The sequence below is a fragment of the Cynocephalus volans genome, chromosome 14 (assembly GCF_027409185.1).
Source record: "Cynocephalus volans isolate mCynVol1 chromosome 14, mCynVol1.pri, whole genome shotgun sequence".
Classification (NCBI taxonomy): Eukaryota; Metazoa; Chordata; class Mammalia; order Dermoptera; family Cynocephalidae; genus Cynocephalus; species Cynocephalus volans.
In genome coordinates this window covers 60832257-60854736 of record NC_084473.1, presented here as the reverse complement: position 1 = coordinate 60854736, position 22480 = coordinate 60832257, and the positions used below count along the sequence as shown (strand labels likewise).

Below are 22480 nucleotides of genomic sequence, written 5' to 3'. Positions count from 1 at the left end.
TGGCTACCATTTATTGACTGTCTACTCGTGTGACAAGTGTCTTATGTATTTTAATATATCAACCCCATGGAGTAGGTATCATTCCCATTTTTGTAAGTAATATAATTCTGGTTCAGAGAAGGTGATTAACCTTCTCATGGTAACACAGCTAATAAGTGGGCTCTGAACTTAACTCCAGGTGATACTTACATTACACTCAGACAAGCGTTCCAATGGTCCATGTGACAACATGGCAACACAGGAACATCCGTCAATGATGGAGGTGCAGAAGAGTTCCACTGGAACATTTCATGGCAGATGAGGTAGACGACTGTCAGGCTGACTGCCTATTCCTTATGAAATGTCATGACTTTTTGGTGAAGCACTATCTAGTAACAATATTCTAAAATTACTTTTTAGAAATTTTCTCCTCACCTTAATTTCATGCATATATTTCCTTGGAAAGAAAAAAATTCCCTACAAATCCCTATTTAACTTTGTCAATATTCTGATGAAGATATGTTATAATGAATCATGGGATTTTCTTTTATGACCTCATGTTCTATATATAAAAACAGTTCAGCTAAGGGCCGGCCCGTGGCTCACTTGGGAGAGCGTGGTGCTGACAACACCAAGTCAAGGGTTAACATCCTCTTACTGGTCATCTTTAAAAAAACAAAACAAAGAACAGTTCAGCCACTAAAAGTACTGATCCAATTCTTATAGGCCAGAGATTCTAATTCTTCCTGGTTTCAACAAAGCTGAATCCCTATGAAATGATTTCCTCTGGACTGAAATAAATTAATAGCGAATAAAACTTCACATCCAAATGCATTATACTCTTCCTCAGATACCAAAGCACAATGACACCAGGCTAAATTTCTTTTAAATTATTTTATTTTTTGTGTAAGCTAAAAGGAAATTTACACACTGAAATCTCAAAAGACCTTGGGCATGCACATTAACCTTGTTAGAGGTTCTTCTACATGTCTCTTTTTCCATAGGAATTTCCCCAAACATTTAAAACCCATAGTTTTTACTGTATTTACAGCCTAAACCATAGCAATCTATGATTATGTCATTTTACACTGTGCAAAATCCTCAAAAAATAGTGGTACAATAGAACAAAAAATCAGTAACAAGTAAATTTCATTGTAAGACATTCATATAATTTGGTCCTTCTCCAAATCAAACTGATTTAAAACAGACACAATCTTTTTAAACCCTCCCAATCAAATCCTGACAATGATCAATACCCTATAACTAAAGAGCAATTGATGAAGTACCTTGCAAAAGGTCAAACAGCAATGTGCCAGACTGAAAAGATTAAAAAAGAGCCCCAAAATGTTAACAAAAGCCAGATCCTAAATAAACCCATCACACACAAAAATTTTTTTAAAATGGGGACTTTGGAGCTTATTTATTTGATAGCAAAAGTAATTCAACATATGATATGAAAAATTAAGAGGACATTCAATGCAATCTGAAAAGACCGAAGGGGATTTCACAGACAGTGGAGAGTTGAGTTTTTAATTTTTTTTATTTCAAAAGTTTCATAAGAAGGACACCACCAGTGTATTTCACAAAGACATAAATGTATACATCCCAGCAACACAAAAGAATAAATCTTCAAAAATGTTCACCCCCGATTATTTACATTTTTCTAATATAAATTTAGGACTTTAGTATGTAAATAAATATACATTACTATGTATATCTTTCTAGTGCGGCTTACCAACACATCAGCTGAACTTGAATTTTTTTTTTTTTAATTAGAGCAGTTATGCTTTTGATGGTAGGGAAGGGATGGAGGAATGGGAAAGCAATTAAAACTGTCCAATTCATATCACTTATCAGTCTGCTTTTTCCTGGGAGCTTGTGGAAGGTGTTAACGTGGCAGGGAACATCAACACCTTGGCATGCATGAACGTTAAGTCAGGAAGGCTAGCGATCACCTTGATAGCTTCTTCACTCAGGTGCTCTTCTCTTTTTGGTTTCCTATTGACAAACGAAAACATCAAGTTTGTTAATGTGACTCTGCTGTATGTTAAATGAGAGAAAATTCACTGTCAAGGCAGGTAGTAAGCAAACTGTGGGGACTTAAGTATCTTTTCCTTTGCTAGTCCCTGAATCTTGTAATATTTTTGTGTTATGTGCTTCCTGTGCCAGATGCCAAATCTCTTAGGAAGAGCAACATATAGCCTATTATGTATGTTCATTAAAGCTAGGCAGGTAAGTACAGACATTCACATGTGCAGGTGTACAGATCACAGTTTTACTTAAGGCTAGAAGCATCTACCTAGGCATAATTTTTAAATATTACTAAGAAGAAATATAATGCTGAAGTCCTATTACACTCCACCCAACTGGATTTCCCCCTGCCCCCTGTGAAACTACCAAAATTACCTCAACATAAAACAAAGTATATCTAGCATAAGGCTTTGTAAGTCATTATAACCTCAGGCTTGCTTTATCCCCAATGGGGAATTCCAGGAGTGAGAGCCCTTGGCTCAAAAACACCCAGTCTCGGCCCCATTGGGATGCAGAGAGCAGGTCCAATTGCTGCAGCACTAGGGCTGGCTGCTGGTGCTGAGCATGTACACGGGCAGGAAAGGACTTGCGGAAAGGGGACTCTAAATCCTGTGGGTCTTGTAGATGAAGTCTTGTATATTTTACTACACTGGCCCCAATAATGAGAAGTGAGCAATTTGGTGCCCAGCACAGATATGAAAAACTCTTAGAGACCCAGGAATTCCCAGCAGGTGAGCTGTAGAAAATGCCAAATGAGCCTCAAATGTAGCTCAAATTGAGCACACTATTGCAATCCAAACTATTTCTCACAGGATGTTAAATATATTGAAGGGATAGTTATAGTCATACAGATGATTAATTTTAGGCCAAAGATCATTTTAAATTGCTGACTATAAAAATCTCAATTCTCTTTTCATGGTAAAAGATAGTTGGTACTCTATTAGATGTGACACAAGTTATTTCTTTCACCTAAATATTTTATTTGTTGGGAGGGGGAGCAGGAAGTCAGGAGATGTGGAGCACGAAAGGAAGGACAGTTGCAGGCCTTTATTTTATACCTAGGCTTTTCTGTTGTTACCACAGAAGATGTTCCGAATCCAGGCTGAAATAAAGATTTTATAGAATGAATGCAAAATCCAACAACAAACTTTTAGGACCAAAGTTCTTTAACAGGGAAACAGCTTCAGGCATATCAGCAGATCATCCAATACTGAACTTAGTTCTAGAGTTTCTTAGAAAAATGGAATAGCAATCCAAATTTTTTTCTGATTAAAATTTACATTTTTAATTGAAATTAAATGTTGGCAAAACTATTAGGTGAATGTTTAGTAGGGAACTGGATATCTGTATCATTCCAAAGTAAAACCAGATACATTACTTTCTGGTCTCAAAGTTAAAAACAAACTGTATGGTGCAAAACGTCAACCTCTCACCAATGGTCAATCTTAGCATCACTAAAAATAGAGTCAGCCAGATGTTATGCGTCTTCTGATGTGATATAACATCTGTGAGGTATTCCAAAACGTTCACGTGAATTCAGCAAGCCTTTAGATATAATTTCCAATTTACAAGAAATTAGAGGGATAAAGAACATAGTAAATGCTCATATTACTTGAAAGAAGCAAACAGACAAATCTAGAGCTTAGGACATTCTGCAGGACAACTGGACTGGTTGGTCTTCTAGTGTTAGTTATTAAACAGAAAACAAAAGGGATGGGAGAGAAAGGCTAGGTTAAAAGGGACTTAACAGCCATAACAGCCAGGTATAATAGTCCTGGAATAAATATTGGTTTGTACAAAGCAGAGAGAAAGGACACTGTTGGAGAAATTTGAATATAACCTAGATATTGGATGAAATGAAAACTCGCTAAACTTGGCAGATGGAGATCACTGACTAAAACAGTAGGTTTCAATATAAACTATAAAATCTTATTTTTGGTTAAAAAAAATATAGTGTATATTTTGCACAGAAAAAGATTGGAAAGAATATGCACTAAGGAGTAATAGAAATCTGAATGGTAACACTGTGATACTTTTTTTTTGTAGTTTGTATTTCTGTATTTTCTAAGTTTCTACAATATACCTTAGTGCTTTTGTAATGACAAATGGTTATTTAAAACAATTACAAATAAAATTGCACCTAAGTAGACTTACCCATTTGTGGAGAGCAAGGAAGAAGCTTTTACCCGACACAGTTGGTAAACATTATTCTAGGGTTTTTACCAATTGCCTTATTTCAGAGGCACTACCTGGAGGCAATATGAAGGTGTGCTTTAAAATTTAAAAGTTTAAGGGCCGGCCAGTGGCTCACTCGGTAGAGTGCAATGCTGATAACACCAAGGCCAGGGGTTCGGATCCTATATAGGGATGGCCGGTTTGCTCACTGGCTGAGCGTGGTGCTGACAACACCAAGCCAAGGGTTGAGATCCCCTTACCGGTCATCTTTAAAAAAAAAAAAAAAAAAAAAATTAAAAGTTTACATAGTTTATAGTTTGTGTATTTATCTGTAGTCACTGTGCACTGATGTAAGCTAGTCTTCTTAGAATAAAAGTAGTAAATACTTGAGGAGAATTTGAAAATAAGTTATATTATGACCTTTTCTGAAAGAAAAAGGCAATGATAATTTTGATTGATATTCTCTCCAGCTAAGATTTATCTTTTTTTCAATGGAATATAATTGAGATTCCAGAAATAAACATCTATGGTCAATTTATTTTTTGACATGTGTGCCAAGGTCTTTCAATGGGGGAAAAAGTCTTTTCAACAAATGGTGCAAGGACAACTGTATATCCATATGCAAAAGAATGAATATGGTCCCCCTACCTCACAACATATACAATAATTAATTCAAAATGGACCAAAGAGTTGAAACTATAAAACTCTTGGAAAAAACCTGGGTGTAAATCTCGATGACCTTGAATTAGGCAATTAGGTTTCTTAGATATGACACCTAAAGCACAAGCAACTAAAGAACAAAATATATATACAGCATATAAACTGGATTTCATCAAAATTAAAAACTTTTGTGCTTCAAAGGATACTATTAAGTGAAAAGACAACCCAAAAATGGGAGAAAATATTTGCAAATCATATATCTGATAAAGTTCTAGTATCCAGAATATATAAAGAACTCTTACAACTCAACAATAAAGACAAATTATCCAATTAAATAAGCAAAGAATCTGAAAAGACATCTCTCCAAATAACATACAAATAGTCAATAAGCACATGAAAAGATGCTCAACATCCTTAGCTATCAGGGAAATGCAAATCAAAATGACAATTTGATACCACTTCACACCCACTGGGATAACTATAACCAAAAGGCCAGACAATAACAAATATTGGTGAGAATGTGGAGAAATTGGCATACTCATATGTTACTGGTGGGAATGTAAAATGGTGCCATCACTGTGGAAACATTTGGCAGTTCCTCAAAAAGCTAAACACAGTGTCACCATATGTCCCAGCAATTCTACTCCCAAGAGAACTGAAAACATTTGTCCACACAAAAACTTGTACACAAATGTTCACACCACCTTTACTCATAGTAGCCAAAAAGTGAAAACAACTCGAATGTTCATCAATTGATTAATGGACAAGCAAAATGTTATTTCCACATAATGAAATATTATGCAGTCATAAAAACGAATTAAATACTGAAACATGCTACAACATGGATGAACTTGAAAACGTAATGCTAAGTGAAAAAGCCAGACATAAAAGGCCACAGATTGCAGGATTGCATTTATTTCAAATAACCAGAATAGGCAATCCACAGAGACAGAAAGCGGATTAGTGGTTGCCAGGGGCTGCGGAAAGAGAGGAAGAGGGAGTGACTGCTAATGATACAGGGTTTCATTTGGGGGTGATTAAAAATGTTCTGGAATTAGACAGTGCTGATGGTTTCACAACCTTGTGATCATACTAAAAACCAGTGAACTGTACACTTGAGAAAGGTGAATTTTATTGTATATTAATTATATCTCAATAAAAAGCCCCCCCCCCCCCCAAAAAAATGGATCCCTTTTGGCAACTAGGGCTTGTATACACTTCAGTAAGAGGTCTGTGGCTACTACCCAGCTGGCTATCCACTGATTTAGATTAGGAAGTGTTATTCTTCTCCACATTAGGGAAGGCAAGCAAGAAGATGAAACTATTTTAAAACTAAGAACTTGTATTTCCTTAGGAAATTAAAACTGAGTCATCATTTTCACAACCTGTGTACTGAAAGAGAAGAGCACACATATGTCCTTTACATATTCAAAGGCACTTAGAAAAGGGTATGGAATGATGTTTGTTCCATGTCAAATTTCCTCTACCTTGATCACTGTTAAACTCTGTCTTCCCTGAAGCACCTCACAAGGCTTTTTCTATCTACCGTGTATTGTCAAGACTCAAGATTTTGATGAACTTTACTTTCTGCAATTTTATTCAAAACAAAAAGAAAAACATAACAACCTAAAAACAGCCAAAATATTGAAAATGCTTTCTGAAACTATATATGCCATCCAACCTGTCTCTTTTCTGTACAATTGAGAATCACTCCTGGGGACATTTTACAGTATTTTAAGATTTTACACACAAATTGTAAAACTCACGGATATTTGCACTTCTCACCATTTTCAAATAACATACATTCCTCAAAACAGAAAATACAAAGTTGGGAACTTGTTTTCTTAATTTATTTTGTTTTATATGTGAAGCTGGATGGGTACTAGAGAGTAACTCAATGCAGCTATAATACTGACTCCAGGATATACAGTATAGTTTTAGTTGATTCCCCAATAATACAGAATAAGAGGGAAAAAATGAAAATAACTTCTTAAAGTGAGAGGGGTTGGAAAAGTTCCCTAGTGTACAGCATGTTTCAAGGATGAGTTAAAAAATTAGGAGAGTAAGCAGGTTAACGAAGTGGTTTAGAGCTCCTCCTAATGGCACAAAGAATTAATTCTCATCATTGGGACTTTGAAAACTGCCATAGTTCAGGAGTGAGATGGCATGCAGGGGAGAAAAGGTGAGGAAACAGGGTTATTCCAGAAAGGGTTGTCCTAAAAATAGCATGGCGAAGCCCAAACAATAAAAGCATCAGTTTGTCGTTGTTCTTAAAGTCAAATCTGCTTTTAGTTAACATACATAGAAGAAATGGATGAGAAATTTGTATTAGATGAGTTTCAATTTGAAGAAATGATTTGTTAGGAAAGAGAAAAAATTAGAAAGCAAGCAAAAAATCCATAATACTTGCATTTATAAGTAGGTTAATTTAATAGGAGGCTTTGGCAGTACCAGGTAGCATACTACAAAGACATGGGGCAGTGAGAACAATGGAGAATCTGTGGACAAACAAGGACGTGCGTGCTACAAATCCTATCTAGGGAAGAGTTAAGGGTATCTACAATTATAAAACAAATAATAATGGCTTTCATAATTATAAATATTAATAGTGTTAATAATAAATATCTGTTGAATGAATGGATATAAGCACACAAAAATTTAAAAGGCAATGTGATAATTTAAGGTAAAGTGTTAAGACAGATAAACATTTATGGTTGACAAAAAAAAAAAAGGCTTATTTAAGATGAAACTTCTTCTATAGAAGAATTGCTTAAAACATAAATCTGAATTTAACATGTGAGTGGCATATATTTATTTAGGAAAAAAAGCTATAATACTTCTCCCAAAAGGGACAACTAATAAGTAAATATTTCCACATTAAAATGCTGATGAATCAGGACAGCAGAGCTGGCATGCCAATCAACCAGTATTTGCTCTTGCACTAGTGATCTCCTGGTTCATAATGATTACCTTTCTTTGAGGGGTCTTCAAAAGGTTTATGGAAAGATTCATATTAACTTTTAATTCCATTTTTCAAAAAGTTTAAAAACTTTTTGAAGTATCCTCATATTAGGAACTGGCTTATTCTTATGGTTAACATGTCAAAGCAACAGATTATTCCAGTGCTTAAATATGTAAAACTAAAGTTTCTTGAACACAAGGCCCAAGTGACAGTTTTTGTCTCTGTTTCCAACACTTGGCAATAATAACTGCTTTACTAAAGGCCATGCCCCTGACAGGGCTCCCAGAAAGCTTGGTTAAAGCAAGCCTTCATGTCCCAAATCAGAGATGCACATTAGTGAAAATTCCAAAAAAAAAAAAAAGACTATTCTCTACTCTTAGTCTAGAAGTGAAAAGATTAGCCTAGGTGACTCTTGGAGTATGAAACTGAGTTCCCGAAGATCTTTTCAGTAATTATGAAGGGAAAGGGGGAGTGTTTCTACAAAGGCTTTATGATCTCAATACTTAATCAGTATTATCTTCTACAAAGTGTGTGTTGGGGGGGGCGGTGGAGAAAGAAAACCACATTTGTCAGCCCTTTCTAGTCTCTTATGAAATAACTCTGCTCTAATAAAGTTCATAATTAACCATCATTTGATACTGTTTTCTGGACTTAGGCATCTACTGGCTTTTATAAATATAAAGTGAATTTTAATACAATATATTGGAATACTGCCAACTTATGAGCTTTACTCTTTGGTCTGTTTTAACTCAGAATTCAAAAGTAGGGTATAATTAACACTGGCTGTTTACCTGGTAGATGTGCTTGTCTTCTCTACTGTGGACATGAGTCTTGCAAACGCATCAGTCACTTTGAGGCTTGAGGTGGAGATTTCCAGCTTAGAAGTTGTTAACTCATACAACTCTGGATCCACACCTTATAGTATAAAATAATAGTCAGTGATGGCAAGCTGCAATGGGTTACTCAATTAGCCACAATCCAAGATGCGAAAGGCAATATTCTATAAACATCTGAGACTTTTATGAGCACAACACATCCTTAGAACACTATTGTAATACTGCATTTATTTTTTAAATTATAAACTCCACTTTTTGGAGTTTTTATAAAATAGGAAAAGTACTTTTAAAATTCCACTTTGGAATAAATATACCCTTAACCTAACATTTATGTAGCAGATCCTATCCAAATATTTCTAACATTCCTATCTGCTATGGAAAACTTCCCCAATTCTGGATTAGCCTTGTGATATGAAAGTTATTAATATTTTATAAATAGAATGCACATGATTTGTTATGACATCCCCAATTTTTAAATTGACTGAATAACCTCATTTTTTCAAACTTCCTCTCTTCCTATCTCCCTGACCACTTTCCCTCCATTATTTTCTTCCTCAGTAGAGGATTTGGAAGCTAATATAAAGTCTCAAACATGGTAAATAATTTGGTTAAGTACATTATGACTACTAAGAACATGAACTTAAAGCATCAAAATATTACTAAAGATATATATATATCACATTTGTTCTTCAGGTAAGAGGTGGGGAGAGTAAAACATTTTCAGAAAAAGTGAATAAAAGCACTACTTTTGGACAAAATGAAAATTCTTGTCTCCAGAGTTAATTATATTTCAGTAGTCTCATATCTGAATCTGGTGGCCAATAATTCAACTACCTTGTTAGAATAATTCAAAAGGAAGCGGAGTTAGAGATTTATTGCAAAAATCTATAAAAAATTTTTAAAAAACCCTCCCCCATCTGACTTCACTAAAATACACATATAACTTTTTTCTATTTTCCATACAATGTAGATTTATATTAAATAACAATAATGACCACAAAAAACACTGAAAAGAACAGTTACATATTTTAAACTCAAGCTAAACTTTGGATAGTACATAAATAAAAAAAAAAAAGTTTTTAATCCTAATCTCTCCTTAGTCCCAGGAAATTATTTGAGGAACAAAGTTCAGTAGTTTCAGGGTATATCAGAAAAGAAGACTGCGAGGAAAAGTGTCTTATAGGTTCTTCAATGTTCGCTTATTTCTAAAAAACCAACCAACCAACCTTGCAAGATCAGCAGATAAAATTATACATAAAGCTTATATTTACGTGTATATTTTCATAAGTTTCCTCCTTTTAGGATATTTCAAGGTGGAATACAAAAATGAGGAACTGCCTTCTATTAACCAACTTTGCAGACGACCAGTAGATATACACACAGATCTCAGATGTTTACAGAAATCAAACAAGCAAAAGCGGCTTCCACAGTTACCAAGTCTAACAAGGGAGGAAGGCTATAGAAAATGTATGTTGACTCTCCCAAGTTCTCAATATTTCATTAAGGTACAGTTCCAAAATATACTTAAAAAAACCCCTTTTTATGGGCCGGCCCGTGGCTCACTCGGGAGAGTGCGGTGCTGATAACACCAAGGCCCCGGGTTCGGATCCCATATACGGATGGCCGGTTCGCTCACTGGGTGAGCGTGGTGCTGACCACACCAAGTCAAGGGTTAAAATCCCCTTACCGGTCATCTTTAAAAAAAAAAAAAAAAAAAAAAAAACCTTTTTTATATTTCTGTAAGTACATGGGTTGCAATTAAAATGTAAAAAATTGTAGATGTCTGTAAAGGGACCAAATGAACCCAAAGCACTTTCCTTCTCTACCAGTAGAGGTTAGATTCCAAGCAACCACAAAATTTAAGTTGATGTCTAATGTATAATGCAGAATAAACAACTGCATTCTGACTGGCAACAGGAAAGTGCTAGTAAAACTAAAATTAGGCTTATAAAATATTGGCCACTTGGCTGTCAAACAGTAGTGGCAGATTTAATTAAAAAAAAAAAAAAAAAAAAAGAAGAATAAAAAAATCACACTCCTCCAGCGCAAAACCATGACCACCACACCAAAACAAAAAACCCTATGGTTAAATTTTTCAAAAATAAGCCAACTATGTACTATACACTAATAACTGGAGAGTAATTTTTTAATGGAAGAGTTGTTTTAAAAAATAGAACCTTAATGAGGCATAGTTTAGTTACATAACTAAAGTTAGCCAACCAAGTTCTATGCCAACCTCCTAAGTCTCACACACAAAATAACTAAATAATTGCAAGCTAAGACAAAATGACTTTCCCAGAAACAAGTCAGAAAAAGTGCAAGCAGGTGGTGAAATGGAATACTAAGGAAGGTATTGATACCTGTAGCTTGATGGTGAGTTTTAACAAAACCCAATAGCAATAAAAAGAAGCCAAAGTAGATTTATAGTAATCAAATTTATACAGCAGCTAGAGCATATTAATGAAAATACTGAACGAAAATATTTTAAAAGTTCCAAAGTAATGAGGACTACATTTGACCACGTTGATTTCACTTCCATTTAAAGCTCTAAGCTTCTGAACCCGCTTGCTCTTCTTGCAGCTGTGTACACTGAGCCTGATTATCAGGTCATTTCTGTACTTCTTTATATGGCCAGGTTATTTGTGCTCCTTATGGATGGTTTTTAAATGAGTTTGAAATGTAACCAAAAATTAAATTTAAACCAGATTTTAGGCATCCCAAAAGAAAAATAGTGACCTCATTTTAAATTATAATATAGTTCAAGGCAAAACAAAGCTGAGAGGAAATTTAAAATGGAAGCTGGATAATTAATTCTTGGGAACACAGTAATAAGGAAAATGATATACAAATTTTTGGTTGCCCCGAACCCCCATTAAGTATTATGAAATGTCAGACAACTATATAGATCACCCAGGTCATTCCACAGATAAAACAAATATATTTAGAAGTAATTTAAGTAAATAGTAAAATATATCATTTTGAAGTCTAAACTAGATACAGATTGGTTTTTCACATGCTTGCAAAATCTTGAAAACAATAAAAACGATAACCAGGGTTTTAGATTTGAGGAATCCAGTCATTGTATACCAAATGGCCTTGGAACTTCCCTGTAGCAGGATCAGATTTCTATGACCAGATCTCAGAGAAGGGCATCCTGGGTCCCAGGCTCACCCTTAGCTGACACTTTGTTAGTCTCCCACATATCCCATCATGGCCCCTAACCTGTTGGAAGTGGGTGGCAGGGTTATTTAGTGGAATAGACCAAAACCAGCAAATTCTCAGCAAACAGGCTGGCTGTGAAACTGGCCATTAGTGGGGACAGAGAGGGATTCTTGCTATGCGATCTCTGGGCATCAGCATCTGGTGATGGGCATGATTACCAGATTACAGGTTAGGATGACAGGGACTCACTAAGATCATATTAAATAAAATGTAAACATAAAAATGCCATTATAATTTTAATCTTTTATTCAGTTAGAAAATGACAAAGTACATTAGTCCTTTGGTCAATGAACTGAACTCTCACAGGGCTGAACATTAATTTAACAGGTTCTCCAGTAAGTTTTAATTTCTAGCTTTTAGTATCTCATAGCAATTATTTTCTACTATTAACTTTTGTAACATTTCTTTCCCCATGGAAAACTAACAGTATACTTTCTATTTAAGAGCAACATAAAAACAGTAATACTTCTATGTGGGACTACATAACTAGAGACTAGACTCCAACATTTTAGAACCTAATTATATATTTAGTAGCACTAATAAACAACTAATTGAATGCTAGAATTTATAAAGGTTATATTATTACAAGCATTACAATGTAAAGTCATCTTTGTATACTAAAATATGCTTATCCTCTAAACTTGTATTTTTTCAAATGTCTTTATAGAATATGCTTTTAAAAATAAGTGTATAAAATATCACATTTTCCACTTAGAGGGGGAAAAAACCCTGTCTTTAACTGTCTAAGGACATTAAGATTGTTTTATTCCTAGATACTACTTCCAGGTTTGAACATTACACTCTGAGAAAGTTTTCCTTAAAATACAGTTCACATAAGTCATTTGTTATAGTCAGATACTGGAAAATAACAACAGATAGATGAAAGAAAAGTATTAGAAAGACATTATAAAGAATACAATCTACTTGTTTCCTTGTTTATAGGAAAGTCAAGTGATATAGTCATGCTTTTAGTAAATCAACTAGAATTGTGGTTTTAACACTCTGCTGACCTGGGATTGTGGTGCTGCTGCTAGAGCTACTGTCATCCACGGGCCCAAAGAAATCAAGGTTCAGAAGAGTGGAACCTCCACTAGCTTGAAATTCAGTGACCGTGTTGGTAGGCAGCCACACAGAAGGTAAGCCAAGGGAGGAGGGGTTATGTGTAAAAAGGGGTAAGACACACACTTGAACATGCAGGTTATAATTAGTAGTCATTACACATTTTAAAAATCAGCATTAAAACAATGTACAGTATTAGTTTTTCATTACTAAGGACATTTCTAAAATAACAATTTAATTCAATGTACATTTTCTCATGTACAATGTAAAGAATGTAACACTTAGTAAGGTTTTAGTTAGGAGTTCAATTCTTTCAATCAAAACTGGAAGCCATATCAGAAACACCAAGGGGAAAGTGTACCCGTTAAAGGGAAACAATACTTTAATCTCAACCCAACATTAAATCACCGTACATGCCCAAATCAGTCTTTCATGTTAGTAATGTTGGTTTCTAATTATTTTTTTAAAATGACAAAGTTGTCACTTTCAGGACACACACTGATACATAAACTTAGTTTAAAATAAAGTAATAAGGAATGTCATTACTGCCCTACCCTGATGTGCAACCTCAAGCTGTACTGTTCCCCTTTAACTCTGAAACAGTAATCAGAAATAGAATACATTTTTTAAAAAGTTGTTTGTTAATAAAAAGCATGATGATTTGACTGAAGACACCAGACAACAGCAAAAGGTGCATCCAGGCTTTCCTTCAGCACTATGTTATTCAATTGGATGCTTTCCAGATATCCTAGGACCCCCACTACAAGGCAAAGCTGATAGAGTGTTTTCAGACAATGGCAATGACAACTGCCATTTAGATGGTGACAGGTGTTTTAGACAATGGCTCAATAATTCAAGAAGCACAGGGAGTAAGAACAATTATATTGGGGTCCACTTAAAACCTGTGGTGTCAACACTAGAAAACTAGCATTGTGTGTTATTTAAAGACCCCACATTACTAGAATAAGTTATTCTTTTTCAGGATTTTCTTTTAAAGCCATGAGTAAAACCAATTGTTTCTGTAACTGCCTACTAGCATTTGGAGATAAGTTTAGAAAAGGATTGTGAAAATCATTAATTTTCCATTTTTATATAAGTGCTCTATAAAATATTATTAATCTGAAAACTACTTTGAATCAATAAATATGAATTTATCTGCACATTGTTTCTGGTTAAATAATTGTGCTTTGTGCTTTAAAGCAGCCTCTAGCCACAAGACTTTGCATCCAAGAAAATTCCATAAATTAAAAGCACAGAAAAAAATTTCAAATAAATTGATCCTAGCTAAAATATCATTTAAACTACCTAGATGTTTGTAAATAACAAAGAAGCTTATTTTTGACTGAAGATAAAGAAACTAAAATTTTACCTAAATACTACTACCTATATTTGGACACTAATACTGTTGATAACAGTAATGGCTGGTTTCTTGAGCAATTACTATTCAGAAAGAAAGCCTGAATTTCCAAAGATAAGAATAAGAAGTTATGTTTAAACAAAAAGGGAAATCAGCAGAGAGAAGTTTGTCTGAACTTTGTAGCTTTCTTAACTCTAGCTCTGGTGCTAGAGGCTCTACGGAGAGACGTACCATCTAAAGGGTTAGTAAGGCCACTGCTACTCCAGTCAAACTGGACGGGTGGAAGAGACTCCTAGAGTTGAAAACCAAAAAATCAAAATTAATCAGTACAGGTTGTAGCAACGTAAAGAATCCTTTAAAAAAAAAAAAACTATTATAGTAAGACTATTAGGCAGCCAAGAACCTAAAGACAAAATTGGGATAATTTACAATTTCAGAGGGTTACCTGCATATATTAACACAAACTGAAATTGCAAACTTTACCAACAGTATAGCTTATTGACATCCAAAAAGTTGTATCTGAGAAATGGAATTATCTATATTTTCAAACAAGTTTATGGACTGATCTTATGTCAAGATTTCAGTCTAGTTTCAAATCATGATAACTATTGGCTTGATTACAATAAAAATATTAAAATATTTAAAAACTTCACTGACTTTTTTCACTAAAGAGTATTAGTTTATTTTAAATGACCAGCCACTTAAAAGTTCTTAACTGATAATATAATGCATAGGAGATAGTACCATACTGAAAGTGAAGAGTTTTGGGTTATTCAAGACAGAGATATCGCTAAGTAACTACTAGTATGACCCTGTGCAGTTCAATTAATTTAGTTGGTCTCCTTAGATATAAAATGAGAAGGTTTAAAGTCCAAGGTCTCTGATTCTTTAGTTTTCCAAATTTTGAAGGAAATTATGGACCAATAAATAAGACATATTTTTTAAGTGTCAATTTCAAATATTATTATTATTATTATTTTTTTATAAAGATGACCAGTAAGGAGATCTCAACCCTTGACTTGGTGTTGTCAGCACCACGCTCTCCCAAGTGAGCTAACCAGCCATCCCTATATAGGGATCCGAACCCGTGGCTTCGGTGCCATCAGCACACACTCTCCCAAGTGATCCATGGGCCGGCCCCCAAATATTTATTTTAATCAACCTCTCTAACTTAGAAATTACTTATCAGATATCAGAATTTAATTTTTAAAAATAATGCACTATGGGCCGAGCCCGTGGCGCACTCGGTAGCGTGCTGCGCTAGGAGCGCAGCGATGCTCCCGCCGCGGGTTCGGATCCTATATAGGAATGACTGGTGCACTCACTGGCTGAGTGCCCGTCACGGAAAAAAAAAAAAAAACAAACAAAAAAATAATGCACTAAATAGGACATTCAATATTGGTTTGACAATTCTATATTTTTAAATTTCATAAGTGCCAAACATATAAAGATAAAATAAGCAAATGGTAAGTATAAGATGAAAGGCAGTACAAAAACATTTTCTAAGTGAGCATTCACTTCATTTTAAGAATATTCTTATGAGAAAAAAATTGTTGGTTTTTTGGTTTCTCTTTTGTCTTGGTGGTGGTGCTGATAATACTTATTGAAATAACCTGATAACCTGTGTTCAGACTTTAATATCAACATGTCATTGTCTTTTTTGTTTTTTGGAATTGCTTATCACTGTACTTCACTATAAGGTAGGCACTATTAAAATCTTATACTCATTTTCTGGGGGGTGGGTAAAGACACTGTCCCCTGTAGGAAAGGAGCATAAATCAGTTATTTGTGAAAGTCTAATCCCCTGAAACTATCATACAATTGTCTTATTAATTGGGATACCAATGATACGCAAATTGATATAAGTATTTAGTCTCCAAAAATCAGGTCTAGCTAGGATGTTGAGGTGGGAGGCATAAAACAGGAAAAAAAGCTAACATTAGTGGCTGCCAGGTGTAAGGTATGGTGGCAGGGAGGGGAATGTGTGACTATGAGAGTTCTTTGTGGTGAGGGGAAGAGTTCTTTATCTTGATTGAGATGGTGATTACATGAATCTACCCATTTGATAAAAAGATATAAAACTATATACACATTCCTGGTTTTTACATTATGTTATAATTATGTAAGACTTAACCATGAGTGAAACTGGTGAAGGGTACAAGGGACTTCTCTGTTCTGTCTTTGCAGCTTCCTGTGAATCTATAATTATTTCAAATAAAATTTAAATAATCCTGGTGAAAACCTAGCTTATAACCTATCTGCAGGACCAATAAACATTTAGAAAAGATCTTCTTAGCTAATCTCAAAAACAAACAAAAAGCTCTAAGCATTCCAGCAGATTCAATTTATCCCACTTCTAGATCAGTGACACCTTCGAGTCATATTCAACAATGAATGGATAGACAAAATCTAGGTTATGCAATAACAAAATTTCTGGATAAACGAGCAAGCGCTTTTATTAACATGTTCTATCTAGATGTCAAGTAGCTGGGTGAATAGAAATATTTCAGTGATTTGCTGGAATTTTAGCTTCTCATACAGGTGTATGGCATTTTGAAGACATAGCCAAAATTATAATCAGGTGCTAAACATGAATCAACATTTAGTGAAAATGAGGAAATGAAAAACAGGACACCTAAACAAAAAAAGGCTAACTAATCATAAGTAAGGCAACTCGAAGAGAAAGCACTGGAATAAAGCATTTTGAAACAACTTGAAGCAGTGTAGTACGAATGATTACTGCAAAGACAAAAGCACTACGGAAACAAGGTCATAATCAAAACAACAAAAATATGGAGACTGGAGATAGGAGATGGATTCTAGTCCTAGCTGTACCCCTGATGTATGATTCTGGGTAAATCACTTAGCCTTTCTAAACATGTCTTCTTATTGTAAAACGGGAGCATGGTACTAGATAATTGTTTTTTTCTTACTTCTAGCTCAAAATTCTGATTCACAACTAAAATAGTCACATCAAGTAGCCTGAGAGGAAGCTGCTAGTGGTGACTAGCTGGTCAGAGAGTTGATTCCATTTAGCAGTGAATAAAGTACAGTTAAAGTGTTGATCTTACTAAGAGGGGAGTCAGTAATGGCACCATGAATGGTGTGACCGTGACATTCTTTTTCTTTGAATGAAGATAAAACAGCCAAAAAAAAAAAACACAAAAAACCCCAAAAACAAAACAACAAGCAAAAGGTATCACTACTGTTTTTTACACCCTTAAGCTGTCTTTTCAGGTAAAAGTTAATTGTATTCTAGAAAAAATACAATTAACAGGTATTAATAAGTTATTAAATTGCTAAACAAGAGTTGCAGTGGTTACAAGATGAATGAGTACAAGCCAATTTGGAAGAAAACACAAAAATCAAAACTGAATGGGTACCTAAATTTAGATAGAATACAGATCCAAAAGTATAGTCATAATGGGGATTATACAACTGTGCTAACTTTGAAAGTCACTGTTTAATAATGCCAAAAACAAAAGGAAGACTTGATATGTTTTTAAAAAAAAAAAAAGAAAAAAAATGAGGTATTGGTCAGGTGTTTCCCGGCACATTTTGCTAATCTTCTTAGCACTGAAACACTATGGCTACTTCATCTGAAAAATATGACTAGTGGGAAAATTTAAGTTATTACTGCATGGCTAAAAAGTAAATTGAAAATAGTATTTGTTCAGCATGCCAAAGAATAGTGGTAAGAAATATCACTTTCTATAAAGAGAATCTTTACGATGCATTTCAGATGTTTATTAAATATTTAAACCTGACTCAGAGGTATGGAGCCAAGCAAGGATCATACAATTCCATGATGGAGGTCAGGCATCTCAGCTCAAAATTTTAAATTAACACACATGTTTTTTATTAGGTCATCTGGTATATTCTACCTTTAGTGAAGTCTATAATTAAATTATATAAGAAAGATGATAAGCTATGAGGTATGACTAGAGTACATAAGATCAAATTGGGTAAGGGCAAAAATGACAGGCGACAGCTAACTCATAAAATAAGCAATACTTTGTGGGGTTGTAACATGTGGAAATGGTTGGAAGGAGGGGAAGAGGGAAAAGAGGCAAACAAAACTAGCAACAAATGGTCCCAGTAAGCACAGCTCCATCTTCAGTAAATGGACCAAGAAGTTACTCAAAATACCGTCCCAATATCTTGTACTGTAGGAATAAAAATGCTGATTGAGACACAAGTGGAAATGTGCTGTAGGGGAGGCAATTCTGGAATTGGCAGAGATAAGGTAGGCCTGGGAGAGCAATTGACAGGCCAGAGAGCAATATCAAGCAAGGTAAGGAAAGGAACTAAGGACAGATTCTCCTGACTGAGACATTTTGCCAAAGCCACCCTGTCTGCTGTCCAACCATCAATAAGGACAGGCATTGTACACATCAGGCCCCCCTTGCCTATTAATTCAGTGCCACTAATAAGCTGTCTTCAAAGTGATGTTCAAGCTATGCCCAAGTATAAACCACAATGGTACACAGCAGTAACATTAGATGTTTCTTGACACACACCTAAAAGGGTAGGACCTATGTTTTACATATTATTTTCTAAAGTATGTCCTTCAAAACATTAGTTCTACAGGTGTTACGACTCCCCTCTCCCCTTGTCCCTGCAGAAAAGGGTCCCATGGCCAAGTAAATTTAAGAAATGAATTAAAATTAAATAGGGTTACTTACTGCAGGACTCTTCAGAGTCCTTAATGTGTGTGTTGAGAATCTCCTATGGGGGTATGATATGAAGTATTTCCCAAACTTACTTTACCCTGGAACCCTTCTTTAGTGGACCATCTCTGGGGATTAGTGTTCAATGGAACACACATTTTGGGAAAGGCTGTGCAAACATACATTTTTGTGTTAGATACAAATGAAGATGATATTTAGGGTTAAGTGACAAACATAGCAAGAACATGTCTTAGAAATGGTAATATTGTTCACTTAAAAACACTAATCTAAAAAACAATGTTTAACTACCACTGAGTCAGTTTCTAATTTGACGTGGAACAAGTAAGCAATGCAAAGTGGCCCATTTTCTCCAGATAAAAAGTGAGAGGGAAGACTTTAATATTAAACATATTAGACTGAAATAAAAGTTGTGTTTAGAAGTGCCAAGGAGGTAAAGGATAAAAAAGGTAAAACAATTTTCTTTTTTCCTAATCCACAGAATGTTTTGTTAAAGGTCATATCATTTTCAACTTAAGTAACAGTTTTACTCAAATTCTCAAAACAATAGTTTTTGAGGCAATAGACGCACCTAACTTTTATTGCTTTATAAAATTTCACAGGATTTCAGTTAAAACAAACAGTAACAGACTTGAAGAGTTGGTTTAAATACAGCATTCCACCCCCCTTCCCCTTTTTTTGAAAATCCAGCACTTACCAGATTTGTGCCAGTAATTATGATCATAAAATATTCTAACTGCAAGGGACTTTAGAGATATCTGCTTCAAACTCTTTATTTTATAGGTCAAGAGATTAAGGTCTGGACAGGTTTAAGAATGTATTCATAATCACCCAGTTCTCAAATTGTGTCTTTCTGTTTTTGAAAATTAAAGATAATTTGTTCATTGTATTCCAAAGGATGTTAATTAACAACCAAAATCACGTTCATCATCAAATCAAGTTTTAAAAATATTTTTAAAAGAAACATATATTAAAGAAAAAACAGTGTATGTGGACATATGTGGACATACATACATAAACATACCCATACACATAAATTTTTTACCTGGAATTGATCAGATGTACACGTGTTCATCTCTGGTGACATGGTGGGTGTCTGACCGATGGAAGCGATTTTTTCTGCAGCAGATAGTGGTTTCAATGGTTCCTTTGTGGGTTCTAACATACCCTAAAAAAAATCAGCTATTAAATGGGGGTATCAATCCATAAACTTTATATGGAAGTTAATCTAACAAAAAGAAGAAAGGAAAAAAACAGGTCATTTAAAAAGTACTAAAGACAAAAAGGAACCACTTTAAAATTGTTTACAGAAAATTTTATAGCACTATAATGGGAACTGTTTCACAATAATACCTTTAGAATCAAAAGTTTTTGAATCAAGACCTTATATTTTAAATCAAGTGTTTTAAAGTACATAGTTATTATTATCACATGAAAGCATAAGCACAACCTGGAGGGGGGAGCACAATAATTTATCATACCCAGGCCCTAAGAATCCAACACTTTTATGATGTTTCAGACACTGAAACTACAGGAAAGGACACCCTTTGTACACATTACACGATGATGGTGCTTGGAAAGTAAGAGCTGATTCTAACACAGGCCATATAATATATCTGTATCCTTCACTGTGAATTTATTGTTTGATCCTCATCTCCACTAAAGGCACTGGAGCCTTAGTACTTAGTTCTGGACTGGCAAACCAGCTACACAGCCCTCAGAGGGGAAAACATCTTACATGTTCCACTGGGTTTGTTCAAATCTAATACACCTTTTGAATATGAAAGGACATTCAGGATGGGTGGAGAAACCAAGACTGGGAAAAAAAAAAATCAGCATTTTGCATTAACACTCTACCAAACACAAAATGCGTAATAATCCAGGCAATAATGCAGGCTAATGGCCTAGAATAAAAGCCAAGCTTTTACATATTTTAAAATACTTGATAAGCTCTTGAATATGTATCAATTAAAGGTTATATCCCAGATAAAAGTCATCCTTAAGTGGGGGGAAAAACCCCAAAGCTGCTACGTTGTAATTTTAGAATCTGTAAATCTCTAAAAAGTTTTCAGGAGACACCTCCCTCCCTAATAAAATAGGGTATAAGCTAACTAAAGCAATTTACAGATTTACTTAACAATAGTACATGTTGAAGGCTTTAATCTAGCAGCTAGAAAAATGAAAAGTTCATGTCTAACTCAATACTACATACATTATACAGGGTCTAGAGCACCCTTATGCAAGGATACAAACATTTGGCAAAGAATGACTAGTCTTAGCCAAGTTTTTAAATTTGATCTATCACTTAAATCAGTGGTTCTCAAATTGTGGTGCCCAATCAGCAGCTTCTGTGTCACCTGGGAACTTGTCAGATGTACAAATTCTTGAGCCCCACCCCAGACCTACTGAATAAGAAACTCCAGGGGCTGTGCCCAGCAATCTGTGTTTTAACAAGTCTTCCAAGTGATTCTGATGCACATTAAAGTTTGAGAACTAGTGACTTAAATGATCATTTCAGGTACTATATTCCTCCAGATGAGATCAAAAGATTGAACATCTCATGTGTGTAAAGCACTGTGGGAAAAATTTAGGTATAATTAACATTTGATATTAAAAAGAATAAGTTTTCTAAATGAAAGACATCACAAAGAAGGAGGAGGGGAGATACATTAAAATTCACTAAATCAATGATAGTATTAAAGCTTATAAAATAGTAAAATTGTTACTAATAAAGACTAAGTAAGGTAGAAAAATAAAGCATAACCTCTAGCTTCTTATTTCTCACAAATCTGGCTAAGGTGCTAAGGCTACACATAAACATTAGTCGGTCACTGCCCCCAATAGCTCCTACAAATTAAATTCCTAGTTCCTACTCAGAACATGACAATAATAACACCAACAATCTCTGGAGTGCCACTGCTTAAGAAAAAAAAGAAATCTAAATAACCAAAAAGTTAAGAAAATGTTCTGGATTATATTTACTCACAACCGAAAAGAGCAGGGATCATCAAAGTATTTTTAAAGTACAAGATAACCATTTACAAAGGAGAAAAATGGTAAAAAAGCTCAAGCACAGAAAAGAAAACTCCACAAACAAATAACACTGCAAAAATAAATCAAAACATTTCAATTTGATATCAATGATTAGTGCTTATTCATGGAAAAAGTTTGTAGATTAAAAAAAAGTCAAGTTCCACAGCAAATTCACTTTCACATGCACATAATGGGCTGTATAATTTAAATTCTATACCAAGGATTCCTTATTTTTTTCTTTCATTCTTCAACATAATATTTTTTTCCTTATTTTCAAGTTATTGGTTACAATAACAATATGTTTAGTTTAATAGGACACTTTTATTCACCAATAACTCAAAGACACACCAAAAAAACACAAACATCAAACTTTATGAACTGTGACTGAATCTTGATAAGGAACAGAATGAAAATGCCTCAGTTTTCCGGAACTACCTGGCATATCTGAAAAAACAAAATTCAACACATTTAAACATTA

General features: G+C 34.5%; 1 protein-coding gene across 7 annotated transcripts in view; it reads right to left on the bottom strand.

Moving 5' to 3' along the window:
• Nucleotides 1-858: 858 nt before the first annotated feature.
• The window catches only part of AFTPH (aftiphilin), a 63238-nt gene continuing 41616 nt past the window's right edge, over nucleotides 859-22480 (bottom strand). Inside the window, exons 6-10 of one of the 7 annotated variants that reach the window (XM_063078548.1) lie at nucleotides 20015-20137; nucleotides 14513-14573; nucleotides 12876-12959; nucleotides 8599-8722; nucleotides 859-1977 (exon numbers count right to left, since the gene is read on the bottom strand). In XM_063078548.1, the coding sequence (XP_062934618.1) occupies nucleotides 1833-1977; nucleotides 8599-8722; nucleotides 12876-12959; nucleotides 14513-14573; nucleotides 20015-20137 (537 nt within the window). In that variant the 3' untranslated portion in view covers nucleotides 859-1832. The other 6 variants (XM_063078549.1, XM_063078552.1, XM_063078551.1 and 3 more) reach the window with 6 other exon arrangements.